This window comes from Aotus nancymaae, unplaced genomic scaffold (genome assembly GCF_030222135.1).
Source record: "Aotus nancymaae isolate 86718 unplaced genomic scaffold, 86718_ANA_hifiasm-v0.15.2.pri h1tg000046l, whole genome shotgun sequence".
Lineage (NCBI taxonomy): Eukaryota > Metazoa > Chordata > Mammalia > Primates > Aotidae > Aotus > Aotus nancymaae.
The window spans coordinates 1,650,831-1,669,161 of record NW_026988460.1 but is presented as its reverse complement, the minus strand read 5'-3'; the positions used below and the strand labels follow the sequence as shown (position 1 = coordinate 1,669,161).

Sequence of the window (18,331 nt, the reverse complement as noted above, 5' to 3'; positions counted from 1 at the left end):
GTTTAACACTCAAGCAATAGACTTAGATTTCAGACACAATGAATGCATCAAGATAGGCAATAAAAGAGCAAGACATTGCAATTTAAAACTCAGTGCAATTTGAAAGCAACATAACAAATTATGCTGGACCTGAGTAGATGTGTTTATCATGGGAAAGTGGTTCTGAGATCTTTCATCTCTCTTGGGGTAGGTCATTCCTGGCTTCTGCTTAACTCCAACATGTCATCGACCAGTTAACAAACTTTAAAATTGAAGATAAAAACCTCCTGAATTTCTTTTTATGTCAACAACATAAAGCTGTTGTTTGGAATTCTGTATCTCTGGCATTTGGAATTATAATAGATTTAAATTATGGAATATGTGTTTATTTGCAGTATGGGAGGAGGGAAGCATATACTTTATTATTGTTACTACTATGTAATACTTAGTGTGAATCTCACTGACCCCTTGAGGAGCTTTTATAGGAGCCTTGTCTGAGAGTTAGCTTACCTAATTGGGGGCTGTTTTAAGGCTGGCATGATAAAATTATTAGAGCTCTTAAAGGCATTGGGGTAAAATATCTAAATTTAACAAAGGTGATCAATGTATTTTCTATTTATATGCTGTTCTTGAACATAGGAAAATAAACTTCAATATGTAGAAGTTTTTTGAATGTCTGAAATAGCAAATTTCAATGATTTATAGTGCGGGATCCTGGCATGATTTGCTGCTTTATTTGAAGTGGTGCTATAGTGATTTCTAATTTAAACAGGAGACCAAGAAAGCCAAAAAGATATAAATAGAAAAACAAAGGACACTTTTTAGTTGTTTTTCCCTCCAAGCCCTTGCTGTCCAACCTCATCTTCCTAGAATAAAAGTCTTACAGCTCTTCTTCATGACAGTGGCCAAGTGTCTTCTCTTTATTGCTGTATGAGTCCATTCTCACTAGGTAATTTATAAAGGAAATTTATAAAGGACTAGGTAATTTATAAAGGAAAGAGGTTTAATTGACTAGGTAATTTATAAAGGAAAGAGGTTTAATTGACTCACAGTTCTGTGTGGCTGGGGAGGCCTCAGGAAACTTACAGTCATGGCGAAAGGTGAAGGGGAGGCAGGCACCTTCTTCACGAGTGGCAGGAGAGAGAGAGAGAGAGTGAGGAGGGGAGTGCAACTTTTAAACCATCATATCTGGTGAGAACTTACTATCATCAGAACAGCATGGAGGCAACCATTCCCACCATCCAGTCACCTCCCACTAGAACCCTCCCTCCACACCAGGTGATTACAATTCGAGATGAGATTTGGGTGGGGACACAGAGCCACACCATATCAATAGCTCTTCTCTCTTTTTTTCCTGCCCAGCTTTAGGTGACACCACTTCCCCTTCCTGCTTAATTTGTTTCTTAATGCTTATTATAAATTAAAATATTTAAGTAATTAATTTTGTTTCTGTTTCTTCCAGTCAATTTTAAGTTTATGAAAGGCAATGACCATGACATTTTAAAAAATTGTTGAGTTCTCATAGAATGAGGAAGTGCTCAGTAGTATTTTAAAAGGGCAAAACATTTTCCTACCAGTCCCATTTTTCTTGCATGAGTCTTTAGGAGGTCATGTTATAAGCTATTCAGCCATGTGTCCTTAAGATATCTTCTAGATGCTTCCTCAGATATATACACCCCTGACCCTATCTGGTAAAATGGTAAAGGCTGATACAGAAAAGAGTATTTAAATATTCAAGACAAACTACTATGAATAATTACCCACACTTAACTCAGTTTTTAAACTCTTATTTTTTATTTTTTTCTAACACATGACAATTGCAAAAAAAATTAACACAGAAAAGATATGATGTTGTACCCGTAATGCTTACTACTCCCTACTTCCTCAAGGTAACCTCAGTTAATAGTTTGGTTATTGCTCATTTATTTATTTGTTTTTGAGAAAGGGTCTCACTCTGTCACCCAGACTAGAGTACAGTGACACAATTATGGCTCACTGCAGTCTTGACCTCCTGGGCTTAACTGATCCTCCCACCACAGCCTGCCAAGTAGCCTGGACTTCATGTGTGCCACCATGCCAGGGTAATTTTTGTACTTATGTAGAGACAGGGTTTTATCATGTTGTTCAGGCTTGTCTCGAACTCCTGGGCTCAAGCAACCCACCTGTCTGAATCCCATCTGTATTGGCCTCCTGAAGTGGCATACAGGTATTAGCCACCACACCCAACCTTGGTTATTTATATTTCATTTAGATTTCTTTTTTTTTTTTTTTTTTTGGAGACTGAGTCTTGCTCTGTCGCCAGGCTGGAGTGCAGGTGGTGTGATCTCAGCTCACTGCAACCTCCCCCTCCTGGGTTCAAGTGATTCTCCTGCCTCAGCCTCCTAAGTAGCTGGGCTTACAGGCACATGCCACTACGCCCAGCTAATTTTTTTGTATTTTTAGTAGAGATGGGGTTTCACCATGTTGGCCAGGATGGTCTCGATCTGTTGACCTTGTGATCTGCCTGCCTCATCCTCCCATAGTTCTGGGATTACAGGAGTGAGCCACTGTGCCTGGCTTCATTTAGATTTCATTATAACTATGTAACTATTTACAAGTCATGAGGTTTAGAATAGTAGACACTAAGGTCTACTTAAAGCTTAGTTTGTACATGGGCATTTTCTGGCATTTATACTTTAAAGTATACTTAATTTACCCAGTAGTCATTGAGGAGCAGGTCGTTCAGTTTCCATGTACTTGTGCAGTTTTGAGTGAGTTTCTTGATACTGAGTTCTAATTTGATTGCGTTATGGTTTGAGAGACTGTTTGTTATGATTTCCATTGTTTTGTATTTGCTGAAGAGTATTTTACTTCCAATTATGTGGTCAATTTTAGAATACGTGCCATGTGGTGCTGAGAAGAATGCATATTCTGTTGATTTCAGGTGGAGAGTTCTATAGATGTCTATTAGGTCTGCTTGGTCCAGAGCTGAGTTCAAGTCCAGAATATCTTTGTTAATTTTCTATCTCATTGATCTGTCTAATATTGACAGTGGGGTGTTAAAGTCTCCCACTATTATTGTGTGTGAGTCCAAGTCTCATTGTAGGTCTCTAAGAACTTGCTTTATGAATCTCGGTGCTTCTGTATTGGGTGTATATATATTTAGGATAGTTAGCTCTTTTTGTTTCGTTGATCCCTGTACCATTATGTAATACCCTTCTTTGTCTTTTTTGATTTTTGTTGGTTTAAAGTCTGTTTTATCAGAGACTAGGATTGCAACCCCTGCTTTTTTTTTTTCTTTCCATTTGCTTCGTAAATCTTCCTCCGTCCCTTTATTTTGAGCCTATGTCTGTCTGCACATGAGACAGGTCTCCTGAATACAGCACACTGATGGGTCTTGACTCTTTATCCAGTTTGCCAGTCTGTGTCTTTTCATTGGGGCATTTAGCCCATTTACATTTAAGGTTAATATTGTTATATGTGAATTTGATCCTGTCATGATGCTAGCTGGTTATTTTGCCCATTAGTTGATGCAGTTTCTTCATAGTGTTGGTGGTCTTTATAATTTGATATGTCTTTGCAGTGGCTGAGACTGATTTTTCCTTTCCATATTTAGTGCTTCCTTTAGGAGCTCTTGTAAGGTAGGCCTGGTGGTGACAATAAAAGGATTTTATTTCTCCTTTGTTTATGAAGCTTAGTTTGGCTGGATATGAAATTTTGGGTTGAAAATTCTTTTCTTTAAGATTGCTGAATATTAGTCCCCACTCTCTTTTGGCTTGTAGGATTTCTGCAGAGAGATCTGCTGTGAGTCTGATGGGCTTCCCTTTGTGGGTAGCCCAACCTTTCTCTCTGGCTGCCCTTAACATTATTTCCTTCATTTCAACCTTGTTGAATCTGATGACTATGTGTCTTGGGGTTGCTCTTCTTGAGGAGTACCTTTGTGGTGTTCTCTGTATTTCCTAAATTTGAATATTGGCCTGTCTTGTTAGGTGGGGAAGTTCTCCTGGATAATATCCTGCAGTGTGTTTTCCAACTTAGTTCCATTCTCCCCGTCACTTTCAGGTACATCAATCAAACATAGATTTGGTCTCTTCACATAGTCCCTTATTTCTTGGAGGCTTTGTTTATTTCTTTTCACTCTTTTTTCTCTAACCTTGTGTTCTCACTTTATTTCATTAAGTTGATATTCAGTCTCTGATATCCTTTCTTCAGCTTGATTGATTCAGTTATTGGAACTTATGTATGCTTCATAAAGTTCTCATGCTACGTTTTTCAGCTCCATCAGGTCATTTATGTTTTTCTCTAAACTGGTTATTCTAGTTAGCAATTCCTCTAATGTTTTTTCAGAGTTCTTGGCTTCCTTGCATTGGGTTAGAACATGCTCCTTTAGCTCAGATGAGTTTGCTATTACCCACCTTCTGAAGCATACTTCTGTTAATTCATCAAACTTATTCTCTGTTCAGTTTTGTTCCCTTGCTGACGAGGAGTTGGGATCCTTTGGAGGAGAAGAGGCATTCTGGTTTTTGGAATTTTTAGCCTTTTTACACTGATTTTCCTTCATCTTTGTGGATTTATCTACCTTTCATCTTTGATGTTGGTGGCTTTCAGATGGAGTTTCTCTGTGGACATCCTTTTTGTTGATGGTGATGCTATGCCTTTCTGTCTGATAGTTTTCCTTTTAGTAGTCAGGACTCTCTGCTTTAGGGCTGCTGGAGTTTGCTGGGGGTCCACTCCAGGCCTTGTTTTCCTGGGTATCACCAGTGGAGGCTGCAGAACAGCAAAGATTGCTGCCTGTTCCTTCCTCTAGAAGCTTCATCCCAGAGTGGCACCCGCCACATGCCAGCCAGAGCTATTCTGTATGAGGTATCTGTCGACCCCTGCTGGGAGGTGTCTCCCTGTCAGGATGCATGAGGGTCAGGGACCCACTTGAGGAGGCAGTCTGTCCCTTAGCAGCTGGAGTGCTGTGCTGGGAGATCCGCTGCTCTTTTCTGAACCAGCTGGCAGGAAAGTTTAAGTCTGCTGAAGCTGTGTCCACAGGCACCCCTTCCCTCTGGTGCTCTGTCCAAGAGAGATAGGGCTTTTATCTATAAGCCCCTGACTGGGGCTGCTGCCTTTCTTTCAGAGATGCCCTGCCCAGAGAGGAGGAATCTAGAGAGGTGGGCTGGTTACAGTGGCTTTGCCAAGCTGAAGTAGGCTCCACTCAGTTTAACATTCCTGGTGGCTTTGTTTACACTGTGAGGGGAAAACTTCCTACTGAAGCCTGAGTAATGAATGGCATATGCCCCTCCCTCCACCAAGCTGGAGATTCCCAGGTTGACTTCATACTGTTATGCTTGTAGTGAGAATTTCGAGCCAGTGGATTAATAAGCTCTTTGAAACCAATGAGAACAAAGACACAATGTACCAGAATCTCTGGGACACAGCTAAAGCAATATTTAGAGGGAATTTTGTAGTACCAAATGCCCACAGAAGACAGCAAGAAAGATCTAAAATTGACATCCTGACATCTCAATTAAAAGAACTAGAGAAATAAGAGCAAACAAATTCGAAAGCAGAAGACAAGAAGTAAGATCAGAGCAGAACTGAAGGAGTTAGAGACATGAAAAACCTTCAAAAAAATCAATGAATCTAGGAGCTGGTTTTTTTTGAAATAATTAACAAAATAGATAGACTGCTAGCCAGACTAATAAAGAGGAAAAGAGAGAAGAATCAAATAGACATAATAAAAAATGATAAAGGGGATATCACCACTCATCCCACAGAAATACAAACTACTATCAGAGAATAGTAAATGAACTAGAAAATCTATGCAAATAAACTAGAAAATCCAGAAGAAAGGGTTAGATTTTGAACATATACACCCTCCCAAGACTAAACCAGGAAAAACTCAAATCCCTGAATAGACCAATAACAAATTCTGAAATTGAGGCAGTAACTAATAACCTGTCAATCAAAAAAAGCCCAGCATCAGACAGATTTGCAGCTGAATTCTACCAGAGTTATAAAGAAGAGCTGCTACCATTTCTTCTGAAACTATTCCAAACAAGAGAAAAAGAGGGAATCCTCTTTAACTCATTTTATGAGGCCAGCATCATCTGATACCGAAACCTGGTAGAGACAACAAAAAATGAAAATTTCAGGCCAATATCCCTGATGAATATTGATGCAAAAATCCTCAGTAAAATACTGGCAAACCAAATCCAGCAGCACATTAAAAAGCTTATCCACCATGATCAAGTTGGGTTCATCCCTGGGATGCAGGGCTGGTTCAGCATATGCATATTAATAAACATAATTCATCACATAAACAGAACTAATGACAGAAACCACATGATTATCTCAATAGATGCAGAAAAGGCCTTTCATAACATTCAACACCTCTTCATGCTAAAAACTCTCAATAAACTAGGTGTTCATGGAATGTATCTCAAAATTATAAGAGCTATCTATGACAGTCCCACAGCCAATATCATACTGAATGGGTAAAAGTTGGCAGCATTCCCTTTGAAAACCAGTACAAGACAAGGATGCCTTCTATCACCACTCTTATTCAACATAATATTGGAAGTTTTGGCTGGGCAATTGGCAAGAGAAAGAAATAGAGGGTATTCAACTAGGAAGACAGGAAGTCATATTGTCTCTGTTTGCAGATGACATGATTGTATATTTAGGAAACCCCATCATCTCAGCCCAAAATCTCCTTAAGCTGATAAGCAACTTCAGCAAAGTCTCAGGATACAAAATCAATGTGCAAAAATCACAAGCATTCTTATACACCAGTAATAGAGAAACAGCCAAATCATGAGTGAACTCCCATTCACAATTGCTACAAAGAGAATAAGATACCTAGGAATACAACTTACAAAGGATGTGAAGGATCTCTTCAAGGAGAATTACAAACCAATGCTCAAGGAAATAAGGGTGGACACAAACAAATAGAAAAACATTCTGTTGTCTCTGCAGATGACATAATACTATATCCAGAAAACCCCATTGTCTCAGCCTAAAAACTACTGAAGCCAATACACAACTTCAGCAATGTCTCAGGATACAAAATCAATGTGCAAAAATCACAAGCATTCCTATACACCAGTAACAGACAAACAGCCAAATCAAGAGTGAATGCCCATTCACAACTGCTACAGAGAGAATAAAATACCTAGGAATACAACTTACAAAGGATGTGAAGGACCTCTTCAAGGAGAATTACAAACCACTGCTCAAGGAAATAAGGTTGGACACAAACAAATGGAAAAACATTCTGTGCTCATGGATAGGAATAATCAATATCATGAAAATGGCCATATTGCCTAATGTAATTTATAGATTCAATGCTATCTTCATCAAGCTACCATTGACTTTCTTCACAGAATTAGAAAAAACTACTTTAAATTTCATATGGAACCAAAAAAGAGCCTGCATAGCCAAGACAATCCTAAGCAAAAACAACAAAGCTGGAGGCATCATGCTACCTGACTTCAAACTATACTACAAGGCTACAGTAACCAGAGCAGCATGGTACTAGTACCAAAACAGATATATAGACCAATGGAACAGACCAGAGGCCTCAGAAATAATGCCACACATCTGCAACCATCTGATCTTTGGAAAACCTAACAAAAACAAGCACTGGGAAAAGGATTCCCTATTTAATGAATGGTGTTGGGAAAACTGGCTAGCCATATGCAGAAAAGTGAAACTGGACCCCTTCCTTACACCTTATGCAAAAATTAACTCAAAATGGATTAAAGACTTAAATGTAAGACCTAAAACTATAAAAATCTTAGAAGAAAACCTAGGCAATACCATTCAGGACATAGGCATGGCAAAGACTTCATGACTAAAACACCAAAAGCAATGACAACAAAAGCCAAAATTGACAAATGGGATCTAATTAAACCAAAGAACTTCTGCATAGCAAAAAAAAAAAAAAAAATCAGAGTGAACGGGCAACGTACGGAATGGGAGAAACCTTTTGCAATTTATTCATCTGATAAAGGGCTAATATCCAGAATCTACAAAAACTTCAACAAATTTTCGAGAAAGAAACACAGAACCCCGTCAAAAAGTCAGTGAAGGATATGAACAGACACTTCTCAAAAGAAGACATTTATGCAGCCAACAAATAATGAAAAAAGGCTAATCATCACTGGTCATTAGAGAAATGTAAATCCAAACTATAATGAGATACCATCTCACGCCAGTTAGAATGGTGATAATTAAAAAGTCTGGAAACAACAGATGCTGGAAAGGATGTGAAGAAATAGGAACATTTTTACACTGTTTTTAAGTGTGTAAATTAGAAGACAGTGTGGTGATTCCTCAAGGATCTAGAACCAGAAATACCATTTGACTCAGCAATCCCATTACTGGATATATACCCAAAGGATTATACATCATTCTACTATAAAGACACATGTTCACATATGTTTATTACAGTACTGTTCACAATAGCAAAGACTTAGAACCATTGCAAATGCCCATCAATGACAGATTGAATAAAGAAAATGTTCCATATATACACCATGGAATACTATGCAGCCTCGGATGATTTCTTGTCCTTTGCACAGACAGAGATGAAGCTGGAAACCATCATTCTCAGCAAAGTAACACAGGAACAGACAACACTGCATGTTCTCACTCTTAAATGGGAGTTGAACAAAGAGAACACATGGACACTGGGAGGGGAACATCACACTCCAGGGCCTGTCAGGTGGTGAGGGGATAGGGGAGGGAGAGCATTAGGAGATACCTAATGCAGATGATGGGTTGATAGGGGCAGCAAACCACCATGGCATGTGTATACCTATGTAACAAGCCTGCACATTCTGCACATGTATCCCAGATCCTAAGTATAATAAAAAAAGTATACTTAATTATTGTTAATGACTATACATATGGCATTTTATTGTTTCATTATGTGGATATTATAAAATTGATTTTCCCAATGTGTCCAAATGTTGGTAGACATTTGGATTATTTCTAGTGTTTCACTATTGTAACTACATTGCAATGAAAATCTTTAGTTCTCTTTTTAATTTTTATGGAGGTGGGATTGCTCTATCAAAGGATTTTCTGTGAGTCTTGAGCAGATGGACCTCCTAATTGCCTTCAAACATTCCAGGTACTTTTTAACTGTTGTGAATTTTTCAGCTGTGTGGAATAAGGTGCCCAGCCGAATTCCTTGATTTGCACTGGGCTCAGGAGTCTGTGAGAGGGAGTTTGAATTCAGTCTGCATTGCCTGTCTGGAGAATGAGTTCCTCCAAAGAGCAGAACAGGTTGAAGAGGTGAAGAGTTCCTGAGGTATGTTGTCTTTGAATGAAAAGGAGATGACTGTGTGGCAGAGCCTGGTGATCTGCAGGCACAGAGGTCTCAGGTTTAATGTGAAGTGGTGCCCGATTGAGCCAGAGTTTTCCCTGGAGGGTGTTCATATAGTTCATGCTGTAAAGGAAAAAATGGTCATTGAGGGCTCAGCCACAGTGCTTTAGGATCTCGTCTGAAAGGACCTACTTGTGAGAAGGTGAAGGATTTTCCTCAGTTGTGGACAGGAAAGCCTGAGAAAATTGGCAGGAGTGTGTCCAGTGACCATAGGCAGTGAATGATGGCGGTAAACAGACAGCAGGGAAAGATTCCAGACAGTAATTGTGATTATCTATGAAGAGGCCTATCACCAGTAGAGGAGGGTCTGAGAGAGGAAAAGATTTAAATAAGAGAAAATAAGGAAAATGCAAAGTTTCCTTATTTTTTAATAAGGAAATTACTAATATTGCTGTAAAAGTGAAACAAACATCTTTACATAGGTGCAGTCAGACAGTGTATACATTGCATACATTTTAAATTTCATAGTCATTCTCATTGGCTCTAAAAATGAAACCTCCATGAGTTTATATTTCACCAGCAAGGTATGAGTGTTTGCACACCTATAGCTGTTCTGGCTGTTGCCACCTTCTGTTCTTCCCTTCCTCATCACTGGTTAAGGTTGACCAGAAAATCCCCTTAATATCAAGTAGCCGTCAATAATCTGCAACTAAAGGAGAGATGGATTCTCAAGCCACTCAGAGACATTTCAGAGCTGTTCATTTTGAACCTGTAACACTTATGGGCTCTGCTGTCAGATGTTTTGGCTAGCAGATGTACTGACTTGTACTGTTTCACCTTGTTTAAGCTGGAACTACATTTTCCAGAATTCTCTTCCCCTTATAATTTTGGGTTCAAGGTGACTAAAAGAGGAGTTGGCACAGAATTTGCGATTACTTCTTGCAGTTCATTGTGATTAGGTGGTGACAGACAGATGTAGAGATGTTAGCAAAAGGCTCCAGCCTTTTCTTGCTGTGCTCTGTCCTGTGTCCAGCTGTTTTTCCCAAGTTTGATTCTGCCAAGCAATATGGACCCAGGCCCATCATGAGTTGCTTGGTGTCTTAGTCTATTTAGTGTTGCTGTAAAAGAGTACCTGAGGATGGGTGATTTATTTATTTATTTATTTTTAAATTTAATTTTGTTTTATTTTAAGTTCCAGGTAATCTGTTCATAAGAGATCCTCTCCCATGACCCAAGCACCTCTCATTAGGCCTCTCTTCCAACACTGGAGATCAAATTTCCACGTGAGATTTTGTTGGGACAGGCATCCACACTATAGCACTTGATAGCAAGTCCCAAGTCCTTTCCCCCAGCTCCTTCTTTGCCATCCACTTCTCCATCCAGAGGTGCTGATTCCTCTGCCTGGCTGACTGGGGTCTCCTAGGATCCTCCAGCCTCACTTTTAGACCTTCCCTTTCTCAGCTCCTCTTGTAATTGTGCAAACTTTGATTCCTATAATAAATGCCTTATCTGTAACTCATAGTAGTTCTGCCTCCTTAAGTGAACCCTGACTGACTCACATCTTTGGTTTGAAAATTGGGGAAACATGATTGTTTAATAGCTAGTTTTCCGTTGTCCTTCCTTCTCTTCAAATACATACACATAATACAGTAGAAATACTTTTGGCTTTCATAAATGCTTTTTATCTTCCATGACTGTTTGCAGCATCTCTTGAAATTACTAGTGTTACACAGGTATTTGTACTGTCAATGTATATCGTAATAGGATTGCTATAGCCTGTAATTAATCAATAGAGATTTCTTATAGAAGTTTGGTCTTCTGAAGAAACTTGTATTCTTCTGAAAAATTGTCATTTCTTCAAGTGGCTTCATCTGCAAAAGATTTGTTTAATGTCCTGTGGTTTCTTACAGTGTTAGAAATTCTTCAATTAGCTACAGGTATTGAAGAGGTCACATGGGTATTTTTTTTCCATCAGTGTTAGGGAGTTCTATCCTAAGGCTTTCGTATGGAAATACATCTTTTAATCTAATTGACGCAATGTAAGATTAGCTTACTAGTATTAAACTACGTGAAAAGAGCAAGATTGTGTCTTTTACCGAGAAGTAATAGTAAGATATTACAACTGAATTGAGTTTTTCTAGAGGTAATTTTTATCTACCTTTAAAAATTTTATCACAAACAAAATATGTATTAACGGTTATGAAAGCAGTAAGTAAGTAAGTAAGATTAGTGACAAGATCAGAAGAGTAGGCTAATTTATATTACAGATTTTAATGTAGTAATAAATATATAATATTTTAAGAGTATTGCAAATATGAAAAAACTATGATTTAATAAACTTTAGGAGTTTTTATGGGGGCTAAAAATAAAATTATTCCATTGAAAACATAAATATATTTTGTGTTAAGATATTATCATTTTAAAATAATCAATAAACTCTTTAAAATGGCATTATCATACCCCCAAAGTATCTCAATAAAGGAATTTTTTAATAATAGAGAATCATACTCAAAAGGAAATTTTAGATTTAAAACTTACATGAAATTTTAGTTTTAAAATTTTAGATTTAAAACTTTGAGATTTAAATCCTTATCAGTTAAGGATTTCTTGATTTGAAATAATATCTCCCTGGGTAACTTCCTCTTTGTATCACAAAATCCTTTTCCTGGAGATGGTCCTATTTCTATCTTTTACTTATCTTTGAAAGTGGCTGTTTCAGACATACATGATTGAAATCTCTGATGGGCAGCAGTCTACTGGGGAACCATGTATCTCCAGTCTCATTCAGTCAAGTGCTGTGATCAACGGTGAAATGGTTTATTCCAATGTCTTGTATGTTTGAAATTCTCTGTCTCAAATTTGAAAAGCCCATGTCAGACATGTTGAAAGCTGAAATAATTATTTCAGTCTCAAAGATGCCTTTGGACATATGGACAATTATCACAATATCACCTTATTCCCATCGACCCAGTTTCAACTTGAGGAAATATGTGTAATGATTGAAGATTGGTAACTGTCTATTTTTATGTTTGGGTTCTGAAGTTATAACACAAACACGGAAGTGGGCTCATTTCCTTAGGGAAATTGGCACCGAGGACTCTAACTTATCTCTGTATAATTGTATATTCTTTGTTAAAGTTTATGTTTATGTAATACTCGATTCTTCTCTTGCCTTCCATTTTCCCTTCTCCTTTCTGTCTGGTAATAGGTAAATCTGAAATACTGAAATACGATTTAACTTTCTCAATTAGGAATTCTATCAAATCTCATGAAAGGTGATTGCCATGCTATATATTACACCGTGCAATTGTGCTGAGAACTGGATATTCCAATTTTGCTCCAGTCAGTGAACCGTAGGAAACAGTTTCCACAACAAGTCCAGTATTATTGACTCCAAATAGATGATCATTGTAGTAGTCATCTCATTGCAGTATCAGTGATACATTTAGCATTTAGTAAAGTATTATATTTTAGAAAAGAGCAATGCTGAATAAAAAGCAGCTCAGTAATACAAATAGTGAATTCATCACTGAACTGCTTTTAAAAAATAGTTGAAAATAACTTACTCTTGTCAATATATTTGATTAACATTTTAGACATTTACTATGATTCCTATTGTGTCTCTGAAATATGTCTTGTGAACATTACTTTGTGTAAATATTTTTTCAGAATGCCATCACTAAGAAAATTAAGTGGATCACATTTTACAGAGCTTGCTTAATTAAAAATGTGTACTCTATTTAGATTACACTTTTCTTAATGAATTGACTTTTTTCCCTTCAGATCTACTACTTCCAAGAATGTTTATTATCCAGACTGTGACTATTGGTGAACTATAAAAATTGGCATAAAACTGTATTATAACTAGAATAACACTTATGGTAAAGAATGAAAAGAAAACATTTGCAAAAACATTGTTATAATTCAGCTAATAGAGTAAAAAAAAAGACCATAGAGTGAGGTTTTGCTTAGACTTTTTAAATGGCTCTAAATATTGTTCTCTTAAGTGATATGGTATTTGAGAGTCTTACATATTTATAAGTTTGTCAGATATGTGTTACAGTGTTTTCTACTAAAATATATGTACATTCTAATAAACTGGTTCCCATCAAACTGAGTGAAAACCTAGCCCGTGAGTACTGGTTATTTTCAGAAATTCACTAGGAAAGGAACAAAATTTAGTGAAGATATTGCATATTTACTGCATATAAAAATAGCAATTAAGAGCAAAGACTTTGGAGTTATCCAGACCCAAGTTATACCAACTTAGAGTCCAATAGTATAGTTATCAATGTCTAGGTTGCAGTTTATTTCTACGTAAAATCTATTATATACCTGTAATCTTAGCATGCGAGGCTGAGGTGGGCAGATTGCCTTAGCTCAGGATTTCAAGACCAGCCTGAGCAACATGGCGAAACCTCGTCCCTGCTAAAAATACAAAAAATTAGCAGGGTCTGGTGGCAAGTGCCTGTACTTCCAGCTACTTGGAGGCCGGAGAATTGCTTAAACCCGGGAGGCAGAGGTTGAAGTGAGCCAAGATCACATCACCCCACTCCAGCCTGGGCAACAAAGTGAGACTGCTACAGTAAAAAAAAAAACAAAAAGCCAAAGACTATTGGAGTTATTTCTTTTCCTCTGTCCATTTAGCTTGTTTTCCTAAAGGATGGTTAAATCATCTCACTTTCTCAGACAAAAATTGCATTTCATGAATGGGATTTATTTATTTATTTTTTCTAATACTGTTCAGGATTGGGGCAAGAGGCAATGTTCAAAAAACACAAAAACCAAAAACTGGAAATTTGGGTTTTAAGAGAAATCAGATCTTTAAATAAATAGAAACAGTGACATTTAGTACATGTGGATCAATTTGGTAAATACTGAATGAAGAGACAAGTTACTGTTGAGTAGAATTTAGTTGCCTTAATTTTCAGCACCTTTAGTAAATAAGCATTGGGTTAAATTACTTCATGAGAGTTTTCCTCAAGATGAGAAAAACTTGCTTTACTTTGGGCTGCTGCTTGCCGACTTACTATATTGACTTAGCACTTGAGATCTAATCAGAAGGAATGATTTTAGTGAACCCTTTTTGGCCTGGGGTGTAAGTTGCAGATGTGCATAAATTGTTGTCTTTTTCTATTTGTCCTGATCTATGGCTGCAGAGTCTCTGAACTGGGTGCTTGGTCTCCCTAATGTTTGGCATGGAGTCCTTTTGACTGGAGGTCAAATAGCCACATGTGTAATTGACAACATTTCATTGAGGATACAACTGTTTCTGTGTCTTGATGGTTAGTGACTAAAGCTGATCTCATCAAGCCTATGTAGTGCCAATTAAGAATGCTCAATTAGGTATTCTGTCTGGCTTTCAAGTTTTGCTGCTGAAAAGCTCGGAGAGGAAAGCATCTCTTTCTTTGGGATGACGAGACTATGAAAAATGATAATGGCAAAGGAATGCCAGTTATTTCAAAGAATTTGAAGTGATCACAATTAAAAATTTGGGTAGACAGCAAAACGTATTTTTTCCTCTTAATGTCTTCCAAAGAAAAATAGGAAATGTCTTCCTGTGTGGCATTTTTTTCTTTATTGCTGAAAATTATTGTAATGATGATAGCTGTCATAGTTTGACTTTTAATAAAATGTACCAAGCACTTTACCTACTATATTTCATTTATTCTTCACATCATCCTTATACTGTAGACTCCTTTAGTGTGGCCACTTTACAAAAGTATGTGCTACTTTTTACCTTCCTGAATCTCAGTCATTTCTTCTCTATGAAGAAAGTGATAGGCGAAGTTGGAGATTTTAAAAAGGCCTGTTTAACCCCAATATCCTTGCTCTTACTGCTGTTCTTACAGTATCCCAAATATGCAATGCATTCTTTTTACTTGGCTGCTTTCCTTGTGAGTTTCTGATAATTAACTTGTCCTCTGCTTAGTGTGATGGAAACCAGTTTATTATAAGACAGGGCTTGACCGATGTGGTGATGGTTCCTAAGCAGGGCAGAAATTATTGCCAGAGGGTACAGAGGACAGCATTCTAAGAAGGAACTGTGTTTGCTTCTGAGAAAAAGGTGGACTTCAGCTTTCTGAGTGTAAGCAAATACAGGAGACAAGAAGACTAACGAATGAAGACAGTGAATGAGCCTCAATGGTGTGACAACATCAGCTGGCTGAATGCCCTCATGGTGTAAAATACTCCTGTAGCTCCCCATTGCCTTCATGATAAAACCTTCCATGGCTCTGTTTGAACCTTTACCTGCCTTCCTGTGAGTAACAATGATAACAATGACAGTAATAGCTGAAATAACCAAATTTAACAGAGTGCTTGCTCCATTGAGTAGCGGCAGATACCAACAAAATGTTAGTTTTTTGATTTAGCCATCTCTAACCATTCTTTACAATATACAAACGTATTAAATGCACTAATTGGTTGAGGCAATAGTTTTTAATTAACCATGAGTTTTCAGGCTATAAAGCATTCATGTGTGTTCATTTAATTTTTAAAACAACCGTCACCATCATTTCATAGTTGAATAAACTGAGTCTCAGAGACATTGAGTAACTTGCCTAATGTCACACAGCTGAGTGAGGGATGAAGTCCAGGTTGAAACCTGGGTTTTTAGATTCTAAATCTTGTGTACTGAACTAGAATACTCTCACATCCTTGTAGAGGATTGATTGGGCTCTCTAATTTTAAACAAAGATGATTCATAAACAGAAGATATCAGCCGTGGTCTGCAGATGTGTGCTGTTTGGTTTATTAAATATGTTTTATTTGGAGACTCCTTTTTTTTGTGTGTGTGGTTGGGGAGGGGAGTTACCCTGTTTGCTAAAGGCCCCATTTGTCATTGGGCTACTTCACACACCCAACTTCCCTGCAAGGGACGATATTTGCGTTAATAACTGTGGTCTAAAAAGCCCAGATTAGAGAGTTCTTTCATTCTTGGAGTGTGATGAGAAACAAAGATTCCACAACCACTTTCCCCTAGGATATTTTGTAACTTTGCCAGTAATTTTAAAATATGGCTTGCTTTTAGTTTCAGTCCATTTCCTCCTCCCTAGCCCAACCCTATCAATATATAGAACAACTGCTCAGAAAATTATTGGTTTCCCAGAATGCAGTTATTAACTATGACCTTTGTGTCTTGTCTTTTAAACCTTCCTCACATAATCCAGGCTTCCCTTTGACATCTCTGATGATTAGCTCCTCTTACTGGCAGACTGGTGCCTCTGCCACATGGGAGTGCCATTACACAGTAAAATTAATACCTCCTTCAAGGATTTATTTAGCTTTTTCTGACACACTCAAAAGAGCAAGGGAACACATGCCTCGCTTTCCCCTGGTAAGGTGGAGTATTAGATGATTAAACTGGTAGAAAGCATTTGAATATCCTCAGTAAACAAGCTTTGTATTTAGGCACATTGATGTTTCTTTGAAGTTGTTTATCGCATTTATTTTCAAAGTTAGTTTGAGAGAGCTTTTACCAGTTATTTGGAAGTTATGTGCCATTATTATTTTCCTTGTTACTTAAAAAAAAAAAAAGAATTTAAAATCAGCTACCAACTCTGGATTTTTCTTTTTCAGATGCAAAAGAAATTGTTTTAAAAGCCCAGATCTTAGCTGGAGGAAGAGGAAAAGGTGTCTTCAATAGTGGTTTGAAGGGAGGTGTTCATTTAACTAAAGAGTAAGTCTGGAGGTTTTAATTCCTTGTCTTTGGGCCAAGCAGTTATGGAAGGTCTTGCTTGTGATTGAAAGGCACATGGAGGTTGGTTGGGGGCCAGAGCAACTAGAAGAAACTGAAATCATAGGTAGAGGGCTCTGGCAGTGCTCTAGTTTTCCTTCTTCTCCCACAAAAGGATTTTTCTTACTAATTGGTAAAAACTTGACAGTCCTTCTCTCCTAGACAATCAGTGATTCATCATAAATGTTGGAAATGATATGACTTCCAACTGAAATGCTACTTCCATAATGTCACTCCCCTAGTCAGGAATCTGCAGGGGCTCCCCATTACCAGTGGCGTTTGGGGTACCTCCCCCTGATAGTCCAAGCCTTCCTTTATTTGAGCCTGTCTTTTCAACTTCATCTCCTGTGTCTCCTAGCACTAAACACTTTCCTCTCCCTGTTCCTGTCACACACCTTTTTACTATTTACTTTGATTTTTACCATCTTCCTATCCCACTAATTGTTCAATATCTTCCCAGTTTTCCACTGTCGGGTCTTCAGTCAACTCTTATCTAAATCTGGTATGCATTTCAGCATTATCTCTTTACTATGACTGTAACTTATTTGGGTAAAGAGGTCAACAAAGCCTCTTTTGTTTCATTTATTCATTCATGAATTCATTTTGCTCTCACTGAGCCTCTAGTACAGTGCTAAACACATAAGCAGAAAGACACATGGGTCTTGTGAGGGTGAAGGTGAAGCCTTTGCAGTGTGGACATGAGGCTATGTGTAAGGACTCTACTTTAAAATGATTTTTAACAGACATTCATTTTCTTCTTTTTTCTTCTTTCTCTTAGCCCTAATGTTGTAGGACAGCTGGCTAAACAGATGATTGGGTACAATCTAGCGACCAAACAAACTCCAAAAGAAGGTGTGAAAGTTAACAAGGTAATATGAATACTTTGGGTCATTTTCTATATATGTGTTAAAAAATTGAAAAAAAAACATTCTTTAGTTTTTGACAGAATCTAATGAAGTACTGCTCTTTGGCAATATGCCATTTTACTTTTTAAAGCTCATCCAATCTGTTTAGTAAGTGGTATGTCTTTGAGGAGAAATAAAAAGGTCTCTATGATAGTAATATTATTTATTATCATTAGCATTTAGCAAAAGTGGGTGAGGGTGAGTGACCAAGCAATGGCTTTCCCTCTGAAAACACAGATGCATTCTCTTTAGTCAAGAGTTGCTTGCTATGACAGCCTTATATTCAGTGAGGGACATTTGCTGCTCCCACACAGTGACCCCCAACCCCAGGCATGTCAGAATTATCTATTGTGGTTGTTTTTCTAAGTGCTGCATTCCTTATTTGGGGATGACTATAATTTTGAGCCATTT

The 18,331-nt window shown here is 37.6% G+C and overlaps 1 protein-coding gene across 2 annotated transcripts in view; it reads left to right on the top strand.

Moving 5' to 3' along the window:
• SUCLG2 (succinate-CoA ligase GDP-forming subunit beta) overlaps positions 1-18,331 on the top strand; it is a 286,827-nt gene that overhangs the window by 118,019 nt on the left and 150,477 nt on the right. For both annotated transcript variants that reach the window (XM_012473799.3, XM_012473805.2), the window contains exons 3-4: positions 16,859-16,958; positions 17,794-17,884. In XM_012473799.3, the coding sequence (XP_012329222.2) occupies positions 16,859-16,958; positions 17,794-17,884 (191 nt within the window). The remainder of the gene's footprint in view (positions 1-16,858; positions 16,959-17,793; positions 17,885-18,331) is intronic.